We start from the raw sequence: 21,683 nt of genomic DNA, 5'->3' as shown, positions 1-21,683 counted from the left end.
ACTCACGGTTCTGGCCACAGACGCCGTGCCAAGAGCCGCGTCCGCTCCACTGAATCGCGTGTCCGCAAGAGAGGGCCCAGCTGAAGACACTGGCACTGCAGTAGCTAGAGGCAGCATTGATCAGGCATCCATGATGAGAAGTCTGGCACTGTTCAGGTGTTAGTATAATTTTTCCTGGATCAGCAGATTTAAAATTGCACTGTACCATACATATTAAAATAAAAGTCAGAGCTGATATTAAAAATGCCACTGCTCAGTCACGTATCCTGCCTGATTTTTCATTTTCTCTTTCTTTAAAGAAAAATTTGAGCATCCCTAAGGCTATGAGATATCTAGCTGGCATGAGTTTCTGTGGGAATCCAGGCTTATTACCAGTTAATCAAATACTCAGTGCACTCTTTTAAAAGAATATATTTCTTTCATGGTTTGGGAGGGCGATGTATGGCTAATGAGGTGGACACTGGGAACAGAGAGTTTCAGGAAACATAAAGCCACTGTAGCTAGTAATCCAGTTTGACAGCCCACACAAGTACACTAACACGTTGGTATAACATGCTGATGGAGCAGATGGAGAAAAAACACCAACGCAGATCTGGCTCACGGGCATCCACCACCCAGAAATGGAAAGCAATTCCTGTGATCAAATCCCTTTGCACTGCAAGGCCTAGTCATTCCTTGTGCTTTACAGGCCACGGTAAAATTATAAGCGTAATATATGTAAGTTTTTTGATTGCTTGCAACATGCTCATGAGCACAGAAGCTGACTAGGTCAGCCTTTTCCTTCCCTGTTCAAAGTGGTTGGGACTCTTCATTCAGGGCTTTGCAGAGTGTGAAATCACTGGTTCAAAGGGCTGAGGATGCCAAGGCAGAGAGCAGAACCACCACAGATCAGGACTTGTTTGCCGGTGCATTAATCTGCTTAATATAAACATCATGCAGTGTAGGGTGCATTCCAGGGCGTGAGCTTTCGTAGCACCTTGAAAGCGCTTCCTGAATACTCGGGGACTTCTTTTTCTCCCCAGTGCCTCACAAAACACCTGTAGAACATGTGTCTGGATCGCTGGGTATGCACCACCCTCATCTACTCTATCCGACAGTTCTGCAAGTGCCAGCCTGTTTATGTTTTGATAAGTTTCTTTTTGAAACGCAGTCCTGCATCTAAGTGGCCTTATGAAAGGCGTTCTGCCTGCGTTACTACGTCACCGCAGTCAAGGTGAGATCTCCGGAGGAAAGCGATCGGATGCAGAAGTCAGCGCTCTGTCGCTCAGATTTCTTCTCTTCATTGACGCTGAGATCGTGGTACTTCTAAGGAACGTTCATTGGAAAGGTAATGGCAGAGTCTGATTAATGCTGTTTCTGGGTATCTATTAAAATTATTGAATGACTATTTAAGATGTTTTCTTCCAGGCATTCAACACCTCCTCTGACTTTACATCCTTCTCTCTTGCTTCTCATCCCCCTTTTCTGTCATGCCTTTGTCTTACAGCTTAACTCTGCGATTAAACACCACAGGTTTTAGGCACGTGAATAACGAAATGACTTGAGATGACAGACCTGATGTCTGTCGTAATGCTCGTAACTTCCACCGCTTCTCTTGATTCTCCTGTCTTCTCCCAGGATTTTAGAGATGGACTGGTTAGTGTCCTGAGAAGTATTTAAAAGCCACCAGTTCCTGCATTTAATAGCCAGTCTGAAAGTAACTTCAGTACAACGACTGGGGTAAGGGAAGGACCGAGATTGAATTAGATCTTTTCAGGTCCTCATGTAGAAAACTTGCAATTACAGCACAAAAAGTAAGAGTTGTTAGCGAGGATCTGCTATCAAGAGCGACCAACCCTGCATGGCTGCATGGACCTCAGCCTGCTATCTCACCTGACAGTCTGATTTCTGATTTTCTCTCACTCCATCTCACTTCGGTAGATTCGGGATTTGAATTTTCTGTGGAAGTTACTGCCCCCAGTTTGCGAGCCAGCAGGGACAGGGCAGGGAGCTTAACAGATCTTGGCCACAGAATTTTATGTCTGACTTCCTATTAAATGGGTGCTCAGGGTTTATTCAGTACTAAAGGGGGTTTAATGGATGCTGAAGAGGCAGGAAATATTAGACTAACTGGCCATTTTTGAGAAGTGATACTATGGACGCAGGTTTGTGTGCAGCTATGAATATGTAGCACGGGTCAGTCGTCAGCCTACATGTGTATACGAGAGCTGTGTTAGACGCTCATGTACTAGGCAGAATACTTGGAACATACTTTATTCAAAAAGGAACGTTACTGCACAACAACCATGCTAACAACAAAAAAGCAAATAAGATGGCTGGAATAGGAAAAATATATACTACTTTTTAACTACTGTAAATGCTAACCTACATACAAAACTACTACGTCCATTTTCAGGTGATGGTGAAGGGTTATTTGGAAGTGAACCAACACACAAATCGGGGTGCTAATACCAAAGAATACATTTCCCAGCAGCTAATGATCTGATAGGGTGATTTGAGGTGAGACTGAAAGCTTTTAAACCAGCTGGATGTTAATTGCCAGGAATTGTGCATCCAAAGGCCATAGCTGCTCATTCAAACCATGACGAAACCATTAAGTAATCCCCTTTATAGAGGCCGGTGTGCAAGTCTTGCACTGCCTCTTACAGGGTGTTCGAGACTCCTTGCCGAGCAGGTCTTTCCCTCTCATTTCGAAATACATTCTGCTATAAAGGGGAAAGCAAGCTAGGAATCGATTAGCCATTAAGAAATTATATTTGGTATTTAGTTGGTTTTTTAGAATGGAAACCTGAAAAAACCCAGTAGGAGTAAGCCAGTAACAACTCATTTGTTTTCTTAATGAGTGCATAATACTTATGTAAAGCACAAGAGTTATCAAGCAGGATTCTCTTGCCACAGAACAGGTACAGCACAGACGGTAGGATTAAATTTCCTTCACGTTGTCTTCCTGCCTTAAAAATCGACCTCATTCTCATGGGAATCACTTTTAGCTCCTATCGTCTTGCAGCGGTGATGAGCTTCTGGGAGAGGAGGGGCTGTGGGCGCTTCTGATCTTGCTGAATGCCCCTGCACGGACCTCGCCTGCAGCAAAAAACCAGGGCAGGTCTGAGCAAGCAACCACTGGGGCACAGACGACTTGGGGAAAGCGGGGACGGAGTTCTTGATCTCTGAAACTGGATGCATCTGTCCATAGTTTGGATCTCTGAGTCATGCACTGCTTTTATAATCAAAAGGAAACGGGCATGTCTGGATTGACCTCAAAGATACCCACGTACAACACAGCATCTGCATCAAGCCTGTTTCTCAGCATGGGCTAGAAAAGAAGCTTAAGGTGGCAAACTCATACCTAGACACATAACTTTTAGATGCCTTCCTGGATCTTACCCTCTATGGGATATGGAGTAACTGCCCCTGTAACACTCACGGAAGGCTCACTCTTGCAGGCTGTGAGCAGCTCAGCAACCACTCTGGCCCACCCACGCAGCTCCCTCAGCCCACACCTCGAGCACAGGCAAAGAGCTGAGCAAAGTCTGAAATGCAGCAGATGCACTAAATGCTATGATTAAACCTCTGAGAGACTTTATATCCACTGTTCCTCCCATTAACACAGGCCTGTGAAAACCCATCTCTTGGTCCATGTCTTTCTTTCCGTCTTTGTGGGACAGATGTTTGCTAGCATCAGTCTGGGGTGCCCTGCTCCATGGGTGAGACCCAGCTCCTCTTTTCCACTGATTTGTTTTCTGTATCTTCCAATTTACCTGTCACAACAGGAATCCCAGTTAACCGGTGGGTTCTCATTACAGTCACGTTTCTTTGATTCCACCACTGTATTTCTTAATCCAAATCCATGTTTGCGCTCCCTTCCCTACCTTCCACATCTATCAACAAAGTCCTCTGACATCTTCAGAAAATCACTGCAGAAGCCTTTTCCTCTGGCCAAGCCTCTGACAAAGCATCTCTTCCAAACCAGCTCTGATCCTGCTGCGTCCTCTCACACAGCTTTCCCCAGTCCCTAACTGTGGGCTGTCTTGCGCTAGGGAAAAAGACCACAACCCTTCCCTCAGGTGTGGCCTCTTCATGAGATGCTGAATGAGCTGCACCTTTCTGATCCCTTCTCTCTCAGCAGCTGCTCTCTGCAGTGGCGGGTGAAGGTCCTGCACTCTGGCCCTAGGGCAGGCTCTTCGCCACCCTAGAGAGCTGATTGCCATGCTTGTGGAGAGCTTGGAGAGTGGTTTCCCCTTCTCATGTGTACTTTTAGGGTCACTACATTCATCTGCCCCACTGAGCTGGACATTAGGAAATTTTACTTCACTGAAAGGGTTATCAAGCACTGGAACAGGCTGGCCAGGGCTGGGGTTGAGTCGCCATCCCTGCGGGTATTTAAAGGACGTTTGGATGAGGTGCTCAGGGACATGGTGTAGTGGTGGGCTTGGCAGTGTTAGGTTTACGGTTGGACTCGATGATCTTAAAGGTCTTTTCCAACCTATACGATTCTGGGATTCTGTGATTCTGAGCTGTGTAGGGGTTAACGAATTACTGTTTGTACAGCTCTTTGAAGATGAGAAGTGCAATGGAAGGGCTCTGTTATTGTTACCATGTACGAAGAGTTCTGTACCAAACCCAACTGTATTGTGTTTGGCCACTGGATGTCACAGCTGCTCGGCACACAATGCAGCTGAAATAAGAAAGGAAAAGTGCTTACCCAGCAGTGGGCAACAGCCACCTTTCCAGAGCCATTATTTGTTCTGTGAAGAGTGTTTGTTTGTTAAGGGACTTGGGGTCTTCTCCTGTGTTTATGCACTGCTAGGATTGATTTTCAGAGAGACTGAGCAGCAACCGTGCTTCCTCTGCATGTTATTACACTGGGAGATCAGGAGCAAAATGAATATTTATATGGAAGGAGGCGCAGATATAACACAGTGTCTGAGAAGGTGGACGGGTATTTGCACATGCTGACAAGCTGTCTTGTCACTGAGTTATTCCTTCTTTATCCCGCCACCACCCGGTCCACAGCACAGAGCCCTGGTATGATGGAAAAATTTCTCCCAGGCCGGCTCTCGACAGCATTCCTTCAATCCTCACACCCAGGCCACGTTCCTGTGTACCTCACGCTAAACGCAGAGGGAAGATTGACCTCCCCTTCCTAATCCTCCCTTCACGCTTTGTTTTTTTCAAAGTCTCAAGTAGAGATCCAGAACGTGAAGGCACTTTCAGCAAATTCTATAGAGCAGACCTATATAGACATTACAGGAACTGTAATTACATTTCCTGGAAATGAAAATGAAGAGGGATTATTTGACCACGTTCTCTTCTTTTTATAGCATCGCATTGTCCTTTTCGCCACCGTGGGGAAATGGCGAGTGAAAGGCTGCTCCTGCTCGCGGTGCGGTGAGGTGATAACCACCCCAGAAGTGATGTGAACATTAAAGAGGGAAAAGTATTTTAAGATAATCCAAGGGCTATAGCTATAACTAAGAGTAATTGGCTGAAACTGAGCAAAAGAAAATTTAGGCTGACAATGAACTGCAGGTAGCAAATGCTGAGATCTGTTAGACCGTGAAATGAAATTCGCGGAGGAAACCTCTCTGCTTTAAAACGGGCAAATCCTGCTTTTAGGAACACTGGTGTAAACCTCCGGTGTCTATCTCTGACTGCCTCAAAGCCCATTTCTATCACACAGCTTCAGTAGAATCAACAAATGTATCTGAATTTATGTCGGTAGAAGGTGAATTTAGCCCAGCACATCAAAATATTCTGTAAGAGGAAGGAGGCCTAAAGGGATTGTGTGAACTGGAGGAATGAATTCTAGCACTTTTCTACCTCTGACTTCTGTGATCTCTGTATGTAGTTGAAAGCCAGGGGGCAAAAAGGAAAAAAAAAAAAAAAAAAAAAAAGCATGGGCAAAATTTCAAAGAAGCGAGGGCCAGTTTTGGAAGGAAGATGTAAAAACATTACAGGAATTGTTGAATTAAAAGGATTTCATGTTTCAATCCGCACAGCTATCGCCAGCTTTGCTCATGGGTTTGGGCCTACCAGCACTAGCTGCTTTTTGTCTTTCGTAAAAATTGTGTAGGCTCTGAATACTTTCATTCATCCAGCATGACTTCAGCAGAGAGAGCTCTGTTTGAAGAGGTTTTAGAGTCACTCACAAAAACCTAGATAGCCTGATTGAAGGCAATCTGTCCGTCTCACATCAAACAGCCTGTTCCTGGTCAAATGTTTGCTGGACTTGGGAGTGATGGCAGCTATTACTGCAACCCCTGATGAAATTCCTGCTGATTCAGAGGGAAAGGAGTTAACCCTTTCAAGTTCTGGGTCAAAGGAGCACTGAGGTATTGAGCCAGCTACTTCAATGCAATGTCAAGGTTTTAATGTGGCTACCAATACTCAGACTGGATCTGAAAGTCAGACTTGAGCTGAGCTTTAGGCCAGCGAGGACAGAGGGAAGAGCCTGGGAGAAGCAGGATTTAAAAGATGGCAAAGAGTCAGGGAAAACTGTAGAGATAAAAGCGAAGTGCATGGAAGCCAATGATGTGGGATTAAAGGCTTATTTCCTACTGTAGTCCAGGCGGGAGGGGGGAGGCTGAAGTCTGTGTAACTGTGTCTGTGTGAAAGCAGCCTGCCTTTGTGAAGAAATCACGCCAAGAATATTCATGGCCGAAATATCCGACGTTAGATTTTCCCACTGGCTAAATCTGGCTGCAGAGATGATTCCTGTTAGACCTACAATCTTCTGCACCTGTAAAACACCAGTTTCCTTCAAGCACGGTCCGGCCGTGATATCTGGAGTTCCTAGGCACTACATCCGTACTTCTCTCTAGCAATTATATTGAGGTAGCAGAGCAGATGACTAATAAAGACAAACCTCAAGCCAGCCAAGTTTAATACCATATAGCCTAAAAAAAGCTATAGCTCCGAGAACCAATAAATGACTGTTGACGTGTGCAATACTTTATACAGGAGAAGGACTCTTTCCATATTATTCAGCTTGTAGTTAGAAGCTTAATATTCAAATACATTTAAAGAGTTTAATTAAAATTATTCTGTCGTAACTCCAAAACAGATTCATACTTAGTGCCCTTAGTAAATCCTCTCCCCAGATTGCTGTGTCTTCCAGAGTAGCCACTAATTTGGGGGAAGCTACCTTGAGCTATGTTAGCTCAAGATGTGGGGTTTGGATGTGCTGAGCACCCACAGTTCCCGCTGATGTCAACTGAAATGTCACAATTCTAGCATGTTGCAAAAGCTCCATTAAAAATTAATTCACTGTCATCTCCAGTTTCTTGGCATCAGTACATTCCCGAATGGGCTTTATTTCAAATCCTTTGTGCAGACTGGGCTAGCGGATCGATAAAGCACAGGCAAGAGAAACAGCTTGTCCCTAAATGACATCCATTTCAACACTCCGGGCACGCACACACGGGCGGGCGACGGGAGGGCTGCTTTGGTGCAGAGCCGACCTCCTGTTCCTGACTCTTGTTCACACCCTCGCGTGCTGCGGTGTGGAATCCTGGAGTGTAAACAGGTATAAACCCCCAAAATTTCTCCCTCAGCTAATTTCAAAGCCTATTTACCCAACTGGATACACAAGGATTATGAAGTGCGTTGCAGGGCATGTTTGATTAGTTTAGTCCTTACACGGTTCAGTGCAACTGTCAGAATAAATGACTTCTTTAGGGGAGAGAGGGAAAAATACGCATTTGGTTAATCACCTCAATATTACAGCAGTTCCCGAAGATTAAATATGCAGCGCACAAAACAGCAAACCAGGAAAGGCCTTTTAATGGTAACAATTCACTTGCAAAGAATAAGATTTTGAATAAAAAAAACCCGCTTCTGTTCTTCAGCACAGTCTAATCTTAGAAACCTGAGTTCACATGAAATCTGTAACTCACCTATGGCTCTTATTGTTGAATTGCCGTTATTACGTACCTTATTGCTGAAAATAATAATTGCAAATATTATCGCAAGCAGCAGGGACATTGCAAGCAGAAGTGCTGAGATTTCACTGATGTGAGCTTTCTTGCCGCGTGTTTAATACTGCTGCCTGTCACCTAAAACCAACAGCAAAGTTGTACTGTATTCGGTGGAAGCTGTAGCTCTTCTCAGTCCTAGGTGAAAATTCCATTCCTGGGGAGATTTCTGCCCCCCTTTTGTTATTAAACCGTGAGTTTATGGGTTGGGAGGCACTGCTGGGCAGAAGGGGCTGTAGGTAGTGTGGCATTCTTGGAGGGAGGAGAAGGCTTTTCAAAGGGAATGACATTTGCTTGGTAACAGGATACAACAGGCAGAAGATCTATGGTCTGTTCTCTGGTCTGCTGAACGATTTCTTTACTGGACCTTGGGCAATTATTTGCTTGGGACACATTTTTAAGGAAATCAAGTGTCCGAAGATGTACAGAGCAGCTAATGAAGTCCACAAGAGCATTTAGACATCTGATACCTGCTAGTTGTTATTTGAATTCCTGTATGTTTTTTAAAAAGCCATCGGGGTTTCAGTATCTTGTATCGTGCCTGTAGCTTTCAACAGTCTAAACAGTTTTTCAGAGCTCTGAATTTTCCAAAGGTTGCAAATCTCTCACATTCAAAACTGGATTTTCAGCGACTAGGGAAGGTGTTGGAAGCAAAATGCTTTGAAATACGAGGCTTGTGGGTGTGGAGCCCTTTTAAATCTGCCCTCAGAAGTCTGATTTTCAAAGGAGCTAAGTGTCTACAATTTTGACTTCTAATAAGATTGTGAATGCTCAGCGCTTTTGAAAATATAAATGCCTTCTGCCTTGGCTCCTTCCTCTGCGTAACAAGGAAAGAGTTGGCCACCTCCGGACAGTGCTTTGAGATCTGCGTTAGGTATCTTTGCTTACAAAGCACTGTTTTACAGATACTTGCAATGAAGCTTTTCTACCTGCTCGTCAGGAAGGAATGGGCAGGAAAAGTGGGCAGAGAGTGCGTGGCAGCTGGGGTCAGACCGTGACTCTGAGGCCATCAGCTTTGGCCATCGAGGGAAACCTGTCCCATTTGCACGGGCAGCTCGGTTCAGAGGATCAATAAAGGGCCTTTAGTGTTTAAAGCTGACCGCCCACATAAAAACATCTCTGTGGCATTGTCTGCTGTTACTCTTTTGGATGGGTGAGGAGAAGGGCAGGATGGGTGCTGGAAAGGCCAGACCTGGAGTCAATCGGTATTTACGCTGCCTGAGGATTTTTAAAGAAACGCACTCCCCACCTTGGCTCTGCCTGCAGATACGGCGAGAGGCATGTGGGTCACGGCCGTCTTGTTCCACCTGCTCCTGGTGCCTCGGAGCTGCTCGCACCTCGTGCACTGGACATACAAAGGTAATGACAAATGAGGCTGTTTCGGGATTGCTACTGACTGCCAGCTTGCTAAAGATGCTCCCCTCCTTTTTGTACCGCAGGAGCAACACTCAGCTTGACTCTCTTCCCATTAGTGAAAGATCTCCACAGAGCAGCTAATTTATTCCACTTTATTGATGCCTGTGTGTCTTGAAAGTGATTCTCTTCAATGTCACCCCCTTTTACTCCTTTGTGTGGTTTGAACACATTGTCAGAGTTGGCAGATCGATGAGGTTCAAACAACGGGGAAAATCTTTACAATGTGTTAGAATAAAAGCTGCCCTTTGGATGATCCTGGAAGGAAAAGCTTTAAATACTGCCTGCTCGTTATTTTATTGTCATATCCCATGCGCTACAGATCACTAAGAAGTGCTTATTTATGTATTTATATGTTTTGTGAAATTTTATCTGATTTTCATTTGTTTCAGGGGGTTGTTTGCAGAGCTCATTGAAGTAAACAGTAGTCCTTTTATGATCTTCACCGGGCTGGGAATCAAGCTAAAACAAAGGATATTGTTGAATAGATACAATATTGCAATTAGGACACTGAGCTGTTTGCAGAAGTTCTCTCTGGATTTTCTTTTGGCCAGGCTGTCGGCATCTCCTAAGCCCCCCATATTTAATCAATGTCAGGAAATGAATACCTGCAAACTGACATTGCTTAAATGAAATAAAAAGAAAAGAATTGGCAAGTAGTAACAAATCCCCAAGTGTGGCCATAATTATAATAACTTGAAAATCAGGAAGATGATGAAGTAGCTTTGAACTATTTTCTTTTTAAAACAATCACCTCTCCAAACCATCTCTGCAGGATTTGAAGTCAGGGAGTTCAACGATCACATGAGGATTATTCCTTAGCTCTAGCTCTGTTTGTCTCAGGCAGACATGACTCTGACACCGATCAATATATTGCAGTTCAGGGCTGAAGAAGAAATTGTTTCCATACTGATTGTCAGTCACAGCCATGACAGAGATGGCATTAAAATTTCTACTTATGCCTAAAGTCCTAAACATAGCACTATGGAGAGGGCGAATAGCCTTGAAGGGTTCAAGCATTTGTTAATAGTTTCAGCAGCACCCAGACCTCTGCAGGAAAGATTCAAATTAGGGCTAAGAGGCTTAGAGCCATTGAGAAAGGATAGCATCCCGCATGCCAGGTCTCCTATACATTTGCTCCCTCCCTAGGTGACCACTGGAGGTTTTTAGTATGAAATACTTGCAGAAACGATGAGCACGTGCAGCTGAAGCTAGGGCCTTCAGTTCTTAGTCCCATGTCAAATGTCTGTGTCTGAGCTAGTGACACTGAGCCGGAAAAAGGGCTGGTATTAACACTGAGCGTGACCTTTAGGGGCTATAGGGCCTGAAGGGGCATCAAGAGCTCGGAGCAATCAACTGAATCCTGAAATTGGGACACCCAGGTCCTATTCCACACCAGGATCTGTCTCACAAAAGCAATAAATCACTTTGTCAGTATTTGTTGTGTGTAAAAAGGGGGTGTCGGGAAGAGGCACAGCACTGCGCTCACGAGAGGGGTGGGTTCTGTTTAAGAATAAGAAGGACGTCAAAGCCACCCCAGACCACTCCTATCCCAGAAAACATACAACAGGCTCCATTTATTTAAACCGTTTCACTCCCATTCTTCTTTGGTTAGCTCTCTCCCTAGTTAAAAACAGCAAATTTGCTGCCAGTTCCTGATCCTAAGCAGAGACTTCCTGCCTCGTGCCCTGCTCCTATTCACTCTCACATTGGTTGAGAACCTGATTCCGCACCTTTGGCAGCTGAGACCCATTTAAATCCCCATTTCTGTATAAACACCGCCTCTCTTGCGGTGGAGGTTCAGTCTCCAGCGATCAGTAAGCTATTACTGCAATGCAGGTTTCTTATTTTGCAGCACAGTTGTCCTGCAGACAGAATAATGTGTATTTTCACTCTAGGGAAAGCAGAGCAACCTTTTATTGCTGCAGCTCCTGGTGTTATAATAACTAGACTGACATACCCTGCTGGCAATTGAGGAGAGTTTTCTGACTCCTGAGCTAACAGCAGTTCTCGCCACGTCCCAATAACCTGGTTTGCTTCTCCTCCACACAGAAGGAGAGCTGGATGAAGAGCACTGGGGAAAGCACTTTGCAGACTGTGCTGGCAAGCACCAATCTCCAATTGACATCCAGAGGAAAAAAGTGAGGTACAACCCCCAGTTGCTGCAGCTGGAGCTGAGTGGTTACGATGGGCCCTCGCAAGGGGATTTCACAATGACCAACAACGGTCACTCTGGTAAGATTGGGGGGATCCTTCTCGTTACCCACCTAAAAAGAGGAGCTGGTCGAGAAGTCTCTGCTGAGACAAAGGAGCAGCCTGAAACAGAAATCAGGGCATACAGTTCCAGGAGTTTATTTGCTCCTGCAGCAGCTCTAGCCGTCAGTCACCTTTCTGTCAGAAAGAGCAGCTCTAAGGCACAAGGAACCAAGTGCTGCCTGTCCCCTTCAGCCCCATTTTGCCCCCGAGCCATGGCTTGGTACGTGCGTGGGGCACTGTACGTGCAGCACCCAGGGGCCTCCGTGCAGCGTTCCCATGATAGCGGATGATGCTGGCAGCCAGCAGCAGGGAACAGGCCAGCAGCAGCAAAGCAAAGGCCTTACATTTTTGAAATGCAGATGTCTTTAATGGTAGGGGTCTGTCCTGAAAAGCCAGCCCCATTATCCACACCTCTTCATTAGCGTCCTGCACTGATGAGTTCAGGTGTCTGTGCATCGTACCAGGTTTAGTCCTGCAGTGCATTCAAGGGCAGAAAGAACATACCTTCCTGCTGGGACAGCTGATAGAAGAAATACCTGAACCTGGCAGCTTTCTGCTTTTAAGCTGTAAAGCAGGCTGTGGTGTATCCTCTGGAGGTTTCACCGGGCCAGCGTAGCATGCACTTATTACATTGTGTTTGGGGTACAAAGCAGACTTTATGGGTTCGGGTATATATTTTCCCAGCGCACACAGGATACGGCAACAGCTCCTGTATGTTCACGTCAGCACTCTGCCATACCTAGAACATTATCACAAATCTTCTGCGGCCAGCAAATGACACTGGGTTGAAATGCAGTAGAATGAGCCAGCTTTGCCGTAGGGGTGGGAAGTCTGTTCTTCCCTGGCTGAGCAGATGTCCTGGGAGGATGTCAAGCTCATGACAGTGCAGGAACAGATTATTTGTTTTAGCTGATTGAAATGCTACTCACAGACAATGCCCCCTTTTTTTTTTTAACTCACCTTACTTTGCTTTGCCATCTCACTTCATTCTGCTCTCCTAGTTTTGCTGTTTTCCCCAATCACAGAGGAAAGCTCTCCAGAAACACATATATAAACCAGAGAAATAAAAGGCAGTTGAGGTTCTGCAAGACATTTTCTCTGTTAGATGTTAAAAAGGGATAAAAAGGCAGCTAGACCATTATAGATTGACCCTGTTTTTCAGTGTACTAGAAGACTGCAGGACTATAGTAGTGAATGGTATTTGGTGCATCTGGACTCCTCTCTGCATTCAGAAAATGCATCTTTTGCCCCTGTGCAATAATAAGAACTAGAAGTGAATAATAAGAATAGAGAACCGTAGTTCAGTAGCAAGCTTGCATCCGCGGTTCAGTTAGATGTAGGTCACACAAAGGAGAATCCCACCCTTATAGTCAGAGGATCGGTATTTCAGGTCTCAGGAAGGGAAGCTGAGCACAGCACGGGTTAAAAGCCTTGCCTTTGGCCACAGAGGGCAAGGCTTATAATTTAGGAGGTCCTGGATTCCCCTGCTGCAGTCTGTAATTCATTGTCTAAATAATTCATCGGCTGGTACTGTTGGGATAATGCTTTTGGACTACAGATGAGCAATGAGAGAATTTTCTAATAGCTGCAGTGGGGAGGGAATGAGTATTTTTGGGAAGGCGTTTGGAACATAAAGCTGGTAGCTCTGTAATCCCGCGTGACAGTCCTCTCTTCCTCTCTGTAACAGAGAGAGAGAGGGAAGTATGGAGCAAGAGCAAGGAAATAAAGTGATGAGAGACATACTGCCTTCAGAGAAAGACTGTTGTGATTGTGTTTCTGAAAATCAAAATGAATACGTACTCCTGTTTGTCACCCACACAAGCTCAACATTCAGTTAGAAGCTCTCATGTCAGCATTGCTACCCTGACTGCCTACAAATGAATTCCTGCAGGTTTAGCTTTCAGATCTCTGACTGCACATGTGTGCTTTCCTATTCTTTTGTTAACATCAAAACAATGATTTTCTGATGCGGGGCATTTTAGAAAAGCACAAAGGCAAAATGACTGTCTGTATTCACAGCTCCTGTGAAGTCAGGCTAGGTTTTCCTACTGGCTTCAGTGAGATGGGACAGGGTAGCAATATCTCTCAAGGAAACTGTTCCACTGGGCCACATCAAAAAACATTGCAGATCTGAAAGGGACGGGAGATGAATTTATCAGCAGGACCCTCCTTACAGGCTCTCAGGAGCTGAAGACCAAGTGTCTCACCTAAGAAACCAGCTACGCTTTCTCTCTAGTTGTATAATTACCAGGCTAAATCCCACCTGATAAAGCCTATTTGCAGCAGTGCAGAGTGTCCGCACAAGGCATTTGCACCTATCTGCCACATCTGTGCAGACACACTCACACAGATAACCTTAGGTTAATGAAGCCTTTTGTATTTGCCATTTAGACTTTATTTTTTAAACTGGATTGGTCCTCTAGTAGGTAGTGAGGACACAAACGCTCTGGAAGATTAAAATGTCATCCACGCAGGGTGTGTGCAGCTTCCTCCAGTAGCAGATTTTTCTTAGAACTGGGATCTCAAGTGTGGCTTTTATTAACTCATTAACTCAACTGCCTCAGAGGCCAGAGGTGGGAGAATAAGCTGGCTGCATGTGCTGTAATCTGTAAGGCAGTGATGGACAAGAGTCCCAACTGCAGAGCAGAAAGGCTAGAGAAAGGCACAGTTGCACTCAGTCACTTTATTAATTTCTATCCCCCTTTTCTTCCTTAGAAATAAAGTAGTTCACAAATCTGTGCAGAGCCCTGCAAGATGCGATGTGCTGTGCGAGAGATGAGCATTAAAGCACTTTTATTAGTGCCTAAGGAAAACCCCAGAGCTCCTCAGATGGAAGAAAAGTCTGCAGACGCAGCTAGTGCTCAGTCATCTCTGTGCCTGGTATGGTCTGTGATGCACAAGCCTGAGGTCAGGAGAGATTTTAAGCAGACCTAGCTTTAAGCTTCAGCGGTTTTCCTTGCATACTGGAGTTAGTTCCCTGAACGTGACTGTGCCAGCTTATTTCAGAGAGGGTGTTACTGGCACAAAGCACTAGGCACTGCAAGCATAGCTACAAGAACGGGCATGGCTGCACCCATTGCTGTCTCCAATCCTGGTTTTCAGTTCAGATTGATTTGCCACCCACCATGCACATCTCCAGAGGGCTCCCAGGCCTCTACACAGCTGTACAGATGCATCTGCACTGGGGTGGCCTGGACCTGGAGACCAGCGGCTCTGAACACACCATAGACGGGATGAGATACTTCGCAGAGGTACTTGTGAACGGAGGGGGCTGGAGGGAGGGTGTGTTGCAAGTCTGGCAATTGGGAAATGGGAAGCTGCGGGCCACAAAGCCTGCAGGAAGCAGCGCAGAGGCAAGCGGGAGAAACGGGGCTCTCCCATAAGCGCAGGAGGTTGGTGCAATGCAAGGGCTGAGCCTGATGGTGCTGGCACAGAAGACTAAGAAAAGCTGTTGCAATAGCACCGATATCCTTCAAAGATGGAGTTGTTCCTCCACATTTGTCACAAACCTATTAAACTAAAGGTCTATTTGGCTGTGCTGTGAGGCACAAGCAGCAGGAATTGGGATGGTGACTCTGCCTTCAGTCTGTGTTGAGTCCTTTAAAGCACCGAGGAAGCCATTAATCACTTCTTGCTAAATGACCCTGTCTCTCTTCTGACAGCTGCACATTGTCCATTACAACTCAGCTGACTACTCGAGCTTTGAAGAAGCCAAAGACAAACCAAATGGATTGGCTGTGCTCGCCTTCCTGTATGCGGTAGGTTTGACGCCCAGTCTGCTGAGCAAGGCCAGTCTGTGATGGCTGTTTACACTATAATCGCAGTCTGAGCAGGTCCAGACACGAGCAGCCTGCCTTAGGTTTGCACGTCTCTCCTAAGATACGTCTGCCACCAGTCTGAGGAAGCTGTGCCGTAGCAGGACTGTTCTTCCCTTATGCCATCTGGGGTTCACACAACACCAGCCAACCCAACTTGGGAGCCCCAGAAAAATTCGCCCCATAAGAAGTACAGATGGATTATCAGGTGGGGCAGCTGGGTTTTCCCTGCTGTTCCTCAACGCCTTGCTCCGATTTGCAAATGGGAACACTTGATTTTGTGTGGATTTAGAAGTGGTGAAAAAGGATCCTTGCAGTTCACTATTCTACCTGAGATCTATGTGTACATACCTTATCATGCCCAGGATTGTCCAGCCTATTAAGAGATCTGCTATAGTATTTGTTTTCTTTGTCTCCCAGTTCATCAATTAGTCCCACAAACTGCTTAGTAGTATAGAAGGACAGGCGGGCCGCTAACATTTTGTTCAAGTTTCTTTGCTGTGTTTAGGATGGGCACTTCGAGAATACCTACTACAGTGAATTCATTTCCAAACTGGCAAAAATCAGGTTTGCAGGTAAGACCGGGGAATGCCTTTCTCCATCCTTGATATTCTCAAAGCCTGTACATAGGTACTGGGTCTGTACTTGCTGCTTTGCTTGCAATTATGTGGCCAGGCACCCTCAGCCACGCACAACTTCATGCCATCCCTGCCCACGCAGCTCAAGCAGCAGCCCACACAGCAGGGTGGCATGGAAGATGCTCAGGGCAGCAATAAACATACTCCTGGTAGGTCTACGCAACACACTGCAGCACCATCAAATAACAGCTTGCTACGATCCTGCAGTCCGTACGCCCGGATAGCAGGTGCTCTGCTGCACCAATCCACTCTGCTCCCTGGGAGGACTAAAGCTGAGGTGCAGTTGCCCATCATCTCCAGGACCCAGGTATCTCTGAATGACAAACTGTAGATCCACTGAAAGGACCATTCACTTCCCGCCATCTTCATCCAGTTCTGCCAAAGGTCCAATATAGCAGTGCTCTGGGCAAAGCGATTTGCCAACCCCAGCTCTGACACCGCTCTCACCTTGCGCTTTGTTCCCCCTTACTTGTTAATATTGCCTCTCTGTTTCCTTTTGAGGTCAATCGACAAAGCTCATGTCTCTGGATGTCCAAGCGATGCTGCCAGAAAACCTCTCACACTTCTACAGGTACCAGGGCTCACTAACAACCCCACCTTGCTCCGAGAGTGTGATCTGGACCATCTTTCATTCTCCGATTGTCCTGTCACACACACAGGTAAGTGATAGCTGTTTACCAGACAGAGCAGCTTCTCTTTCCTCCATGCTTCACCTTTCCACACAAGTTTCCTTTTCTGTCCTCCAGTGATTTTGGGAACAGCCTGACAGAGGAGCTAATAGGGCACTTCTCACCTAGGGTTTTTGGGATAGACTCCTAAACGACTGGAATTACAGGTGGCTGTAACACCACCGTGATGCTACCTCAGTTTCCGTACAGCACCAGTTTACCCGAGGTCTGGTGAGCGATAACAAAGCTCTCTGCTCAGCTAAGCTCAGCCACTGAAGCACTATAAAAAGGAAGAGACCAGTCAGAATCAACAAGGCAAAAACTACTGCAAGAGAGTCCAAAAAAAACCCCCAAAACCATAAGAGCCATTCATAACATTAAAATAATTACAGAATAACTGGCACATTCTTAGAAGAGCATTTCAGGTTTTTTCTTGTCTGCGCTTTCATTCTGCAGCTAGATGGGATCATTTCAGGAGTGGCCTGCTGGGAGTTTTGGCTGCGTGACAGGAGAGGGTCCGTCCCGGCTCCAGCAGACGCGGTACAGAGGACCTTGTCGAGTGCCCAGAGCGCTGGGCAGTAACCCCCCTTGTGCCAGCAGTTGAATCCTCTCACATGGCAGGATCCCCTTCTCTTCTCTGTCGGCCTTGTCAGGACAAAGGCTTTAGCAGGGAAAAAAGCAACACAAGTAAAATAAGCTAACTGCCGAGTCTTGCAAAGTGGTTCGTCTTCCTTAATGAAAAAGAAGCATCAGGAACATTTTCTTCTAGGAGAAGAACAAGATAAAGTGGAGACTACAGTGGTGGAGGATCACAGCGTGTTCTCATTTGAAAAAGAAATACTCTTTTTGGCAGGGGGAAGGCTCGTAGGCACTTGTGGGAAAGCAGTATGCTACAGAATAGCAGCAAAATCTCCATCCATGCATACCATCAGACAGGTGTTAAAAACTTCCTCCAGGCAAAATACCTTTATCATGAATTAGCTGATAAGAGCCCTCATGTTCTGTTCCTTTCCCTTGCTAATATTCAGCAAGAGACCCTGTGGGTTCCTCCATAACAAATTGCTAGGTTTAATCCCGAGCTGCAGGATCTGCACTGCACTTCTAGGCAAAACTGGTGTTCCTATTGCCCTCCATAATAAGCCTGCGTTGCTCACAGATCAGCCTCCTGGAGAACACCTTGCTGGACTGGCAAAACAGGACCCTGCGCAACGACTACCGGCACGCTCAGCCCCTCAACGGGCGGGTGGTAGAGTCCTCCTTCAGAGCCAAACTCACCCAAGGTAAAGGGAGTCAGCAGCAGGACTCGGGCTTTCCCCCGGGAGGGGCAAGAAACCCATGTGGAAGGAGTTAAGCTAGGCATGGTGGAGATCACCTTTCCCAGGAGGAGCAGTATCCCTGCACAGCAGGGGAAGATGGCCCACGTGCCTCTCTGCCCCCTGACAGCACATCTTGTTTCTAAGCACAGAATCGTATAGGTTGGAAAAGACCTTTAAGATCATTGCCTCCAACCGTTAACCTAGCACTGCCAAGCCCACCACTACACCATGTCCCTAAGCACCTCATCCAACCATCCTTTAAATACCTCCAGGGATGGGGACTCAACCCCTTCCCTGGGCAGCCTGTTCCAATGCTGGACAACCCTTTCAGTGAAGAAAAATTTCCTAATATCCAGTCTAAACCTCTCTGACACAACTTGAGGCCATTTCCTCTCGCCCTATCACTTGTGACCTGGGAGAAGAGACCGACCCCACCTCTCTACAGCCTCCTTTCAGGCAGTTGTAGAGAGCGATGAGGTCTCCCCTCAGCCTCCTTTTCTCCAGGCTGAACAACCCCAGGTCCCTCAGCCACTCCCCATCAGCCTTGTGCTCCAGACCCTTCCCCAGCTCCGTTGCCCTTCTCTGGACACGCTCCAGCCCCTCAATGTCTCTCTGGGAGTGAGGGGCCCAACACTGAACACGGCATTCGAGGTGCGGCCTCACCAGTGCTGAGTGCAGGGGCACGATCATTGCCCTGCTCCTGCTGGCCACGCTATTTCTGATACAAGCCAGGATGCCATTGGCCTTCTTGGCCACCTGGGCACACTGCTGGCTCATATTCAGCCGGCTGTCAGCCAGCACCCCCAGGTCCTTCTCTGCCGGGGTCCTTTCCAGCCACTCTTCCCCATGCCTGTAGCGTTGCATGGGGTTGTTGTGACCCAAGTGCAGGACCTGGCACTGAGCCCTGTTGAACCTCGTACTAATGGTGCAGCGGTGGCTGTAGGTTGTGTGCCAGCTTCTTGTTTTGACTGCCGTGGTGTCACACAGATCTCCCCAAGATAAGCGGTGCTATGTGGCACCGCACCAGAATACTGGGTGCAGGTGTGCCTGCATCCATATGGGTGAGGTACACGAACCGTTGTAGAAACAGCTCTGGCATGGCTGATTAGCCAGGCACCATATGGAGATGAGATGCTGCATTTTAAAACAAAGGTTTTCCCCCAACCTTCTACAAACTAGAAAGCAGAATATCTACCATGTGCAGGTCCTGGCCTTCTGTAAAGTCAGCTGTCTGATTGCTCTAGAAAAATGCCATCCAGAAGAATTCAACCTCAGACTGGAACAAATCCAGATGCAGCTCCAAGACATGAAGAGAGAGTTGCTGAATGGAGTGACCCATATAGGTAAGAAACGCCCATCTATTCTAGAGTCCAGCTTGCCTTCCAAGGATGAAGAGCCCATACCCTGCTGTCCTTGATGGCCTAAATCATTAACAGATTTGGTAATGATATGTGCAGGTAGAATTTTGTCCCATATCTAGGCCTGCTGATGGAAATTCTTCAACTACAGCGTCATTAAAGCTAGCACTAATCTAGCTACTCTCACAGCAACTGCAGCTTTCTCCTGCAACATGTAAGCACATTTTTACAAACAGTGAGGGATTTAAGCCCACAGTTCCCCTAGGATAAATAATCATAATCTCTATTTTACACAAGATGAGAAAAGAGGAAGGTGCGGGGGGGGGGAGTTATTTTGCCAAACAGTTGGGTGAGGGAGCTAAGCTTTTCATCATTTCAAGCCCCGTCCCTGTTGGTATGACACATGCCAGTACCTGTGGCTCAAGACAGCTAAGACTGCCACAGCCCTGCCAGTTCCTATGGGTGTATTCTTCAGGATATGGGCTGATTTATAAGCACAGCAGGAAATGTAACAGCTGGCTTTTTGGTTATTTCAGGTATTAAATCCAGCACTTTTCCAGCTTTCTACTTCCCTGTGGAAAACATTGAGAGTTTTGTGAATGTTCATCCCCTCCATGATATGTCTCTCCAAGCCTTCACCTTATGTTTCTGGACAAAAGCCCAGTGTGCTGGCAGTCAGACTGTTCTTTCCTACTCCACACAGGAGAGGGATAATGAGCTAGTGATGACTGTGGGCACAGATGTGGGATTGTGGATAGGAGGCCATTTCATCCGCTTCCCCCTGTACCACAAGGCACAAGATTGGCTGCACTACTGCATGGCATGGGCCTCCCAGTCTGGAATGGCAAATTTATGGCTCAATGGAGCAGCTGGTAAAGCGAAGAGTATCCAGAAGGGGTATGTGAGCCAGGCTGGAGGGACGCTTGTCCTTGGGAAAGCTAGAGACGCTCTTCTTGGGACGTTCTCCAACGGTTTTGTAGGATGGATGACTCATGTGAACCTGTGGAGCCACGTTCTCAGTCCCGCAGACGTTCGGGCACTTGCACTGTGCAAACCAGGGCAACTGAAGGGAGATATCATAGCATGGGGAGAAACCTCCATGACCCTCTTGGGAGGGGTGGTTCTGGAGTCTGACACCAGCTGTCAGTGACCCCAACTTTTTTTTTTTTTTTAAGGCAGCAGAGGAATCCAAATTTCTTGCTGGGGAAACTGAGGAAAACTTAGATTATTTGCTTGTTTCTCCTTCTGCTTTGTATAGGCTCGCTACGCACCTGCTAGTGCTCCAGGTCATTTTTCCAAGTAGGTACATGGGAGCAAAGCCTCCATCAATGGGACAGAGGCAAAGAACAGAGCGGAACTTGGCACAGTCCAACACCTTGTATTGCAACATCCCTCCCAGGAGTCTGACTTAGGTCCCATACATAGATGTTCCTACATGCCAAAGGGCCACTCTCTTTGGTCAAAGGAGCCACTTTCTCAAGTAAAATCTCTCTCACATCCTTCACCCAGTCTCAGTTTCTTACCATCTTCCCTGTATGCAGCCTTCCTTCCCATTTCTCACCATCAAATCACCACCCCTTCCCCTGCAGACCTATCTCATAGGAAAGGGTACGTAAAGCCCTTGCAGGACAGACTGTGGTCCTATGCAATCGTTGTGCTTTGATCAGCGGCGTGCCTTCTTTTCTGTAAATGGATGTGGAGACTGAGCGTGGAAACAGCTTCTTTTTCAACATGTATACATCACAAGTTTGAGGGCAGATATAAAACTCATCTTCTAAGGCTAAAGTAAAACATGTGAAGGGCTATCTCCATCAACAACAAAATCTGTGCCAGGCTGTTCAACAATTCTGCTTTTTTCAAAACAGAGGGCAGCAGCCCCACATAACAATTAATTAAATTGATTTTCCCCATGTTAAATTATGCCATAATTAACCCCCAAACCCCTTAAACTAATAAATACTTTAAGAAATACTCCACTTTTATCAGTGTGCACTTTACTTTCTTCTGAGAGTCAGCACTAGTCCTTCAGACCGAGAGCTTTTCCAAACCAATTTAGCCTTCGGGTGGAATGGTGCCCTTAAGGAACAACCACCAGAAACCAGTAGAAGGACCAAGCTCTAAACCATTTGAAGACTTTTTCAAGGGGTTTCAAGTACCCGAGAGCTGAGTTATTTCAAAAACTAAATGTAAGCAACTCAATGTGAGAAGCTGAAGACAAGTTTGGACATGTTTGCAAACACGGGCTC

The 21,683-nt window shown here is 46.4% G+C and overlaps 1 protein-coding gene across 1 annotated transcript; it reads left to right on the top strand.

Annotated features, from left to right (window-relative positions):
* The first annotated feature begins 11,444 nt into the window (after positions 1-11,444).
* CA6 (carbonic anhydrase 6) lies at positions 11,445-20,587 on the top strand. The gene is made up of 8 exons (XM_075520342.1): positions 11,445-11,621; positions 14,745-14,893; positions 15,305-15,400; positions 15,966-16,032; positions 16,597-16,754; positions 17,920-18,043; positions 19,324-19,396; positions 19,933-20,587. Exons 1-8 carry the CDS (start codon positions 11,600-11,602, stop codon positions 20,585-20,587), a joined length of 1,344 nt encoding a protein of 447 aa, XP_075376457.1. The 5' UTR covers positions 11,445-11,599.
* Positions 20,588-21,683: the final 1,096 nt, after the last annotated feature.

This window comes from Mycteria americana, chromosome 18 (genome assembly GCF_035582795.1).
Source record: "Mycteria americana isolate JAX WOST 10 ecotype Jacksonville Zoo and Gardens chromosome 18, USCA_MyAme_1.0, whole genome shotgun sequence".
In the NCBI taxonomy this organism is placed as follows: Eukaryota; Metazoa; Chordata; class Aves; order Ciconiiformes; family Ciconiidae; genus Mycteria; species Mycteria americana.
The sequence above is the reverse complement of the archived record's forward strand: the minus strand, read 5'-3'. Positions and strand labels throughout refer to the sequence as shown.

Coding starts and splice junctions, on each gene's coding strand:
- CA6 (XM_075520342.1), top strand. CDS start 11,600: ATGACCAACAACGGTCACTCTG. Junction 16,755..17,919: donor TTGTCCTGTCACACACACAG/GTAAGTGATAGC, acceptor CGTTGCTCACAG/ATCAGCCTCCTGGAGAACAC. Junction 19,397..19,932: donor CTCCAAGACATGAAGAGAGA/GTTGCTGAATGG, acceptor CTGATTTATAAG/CACAGCAGGAAATGTAACAG.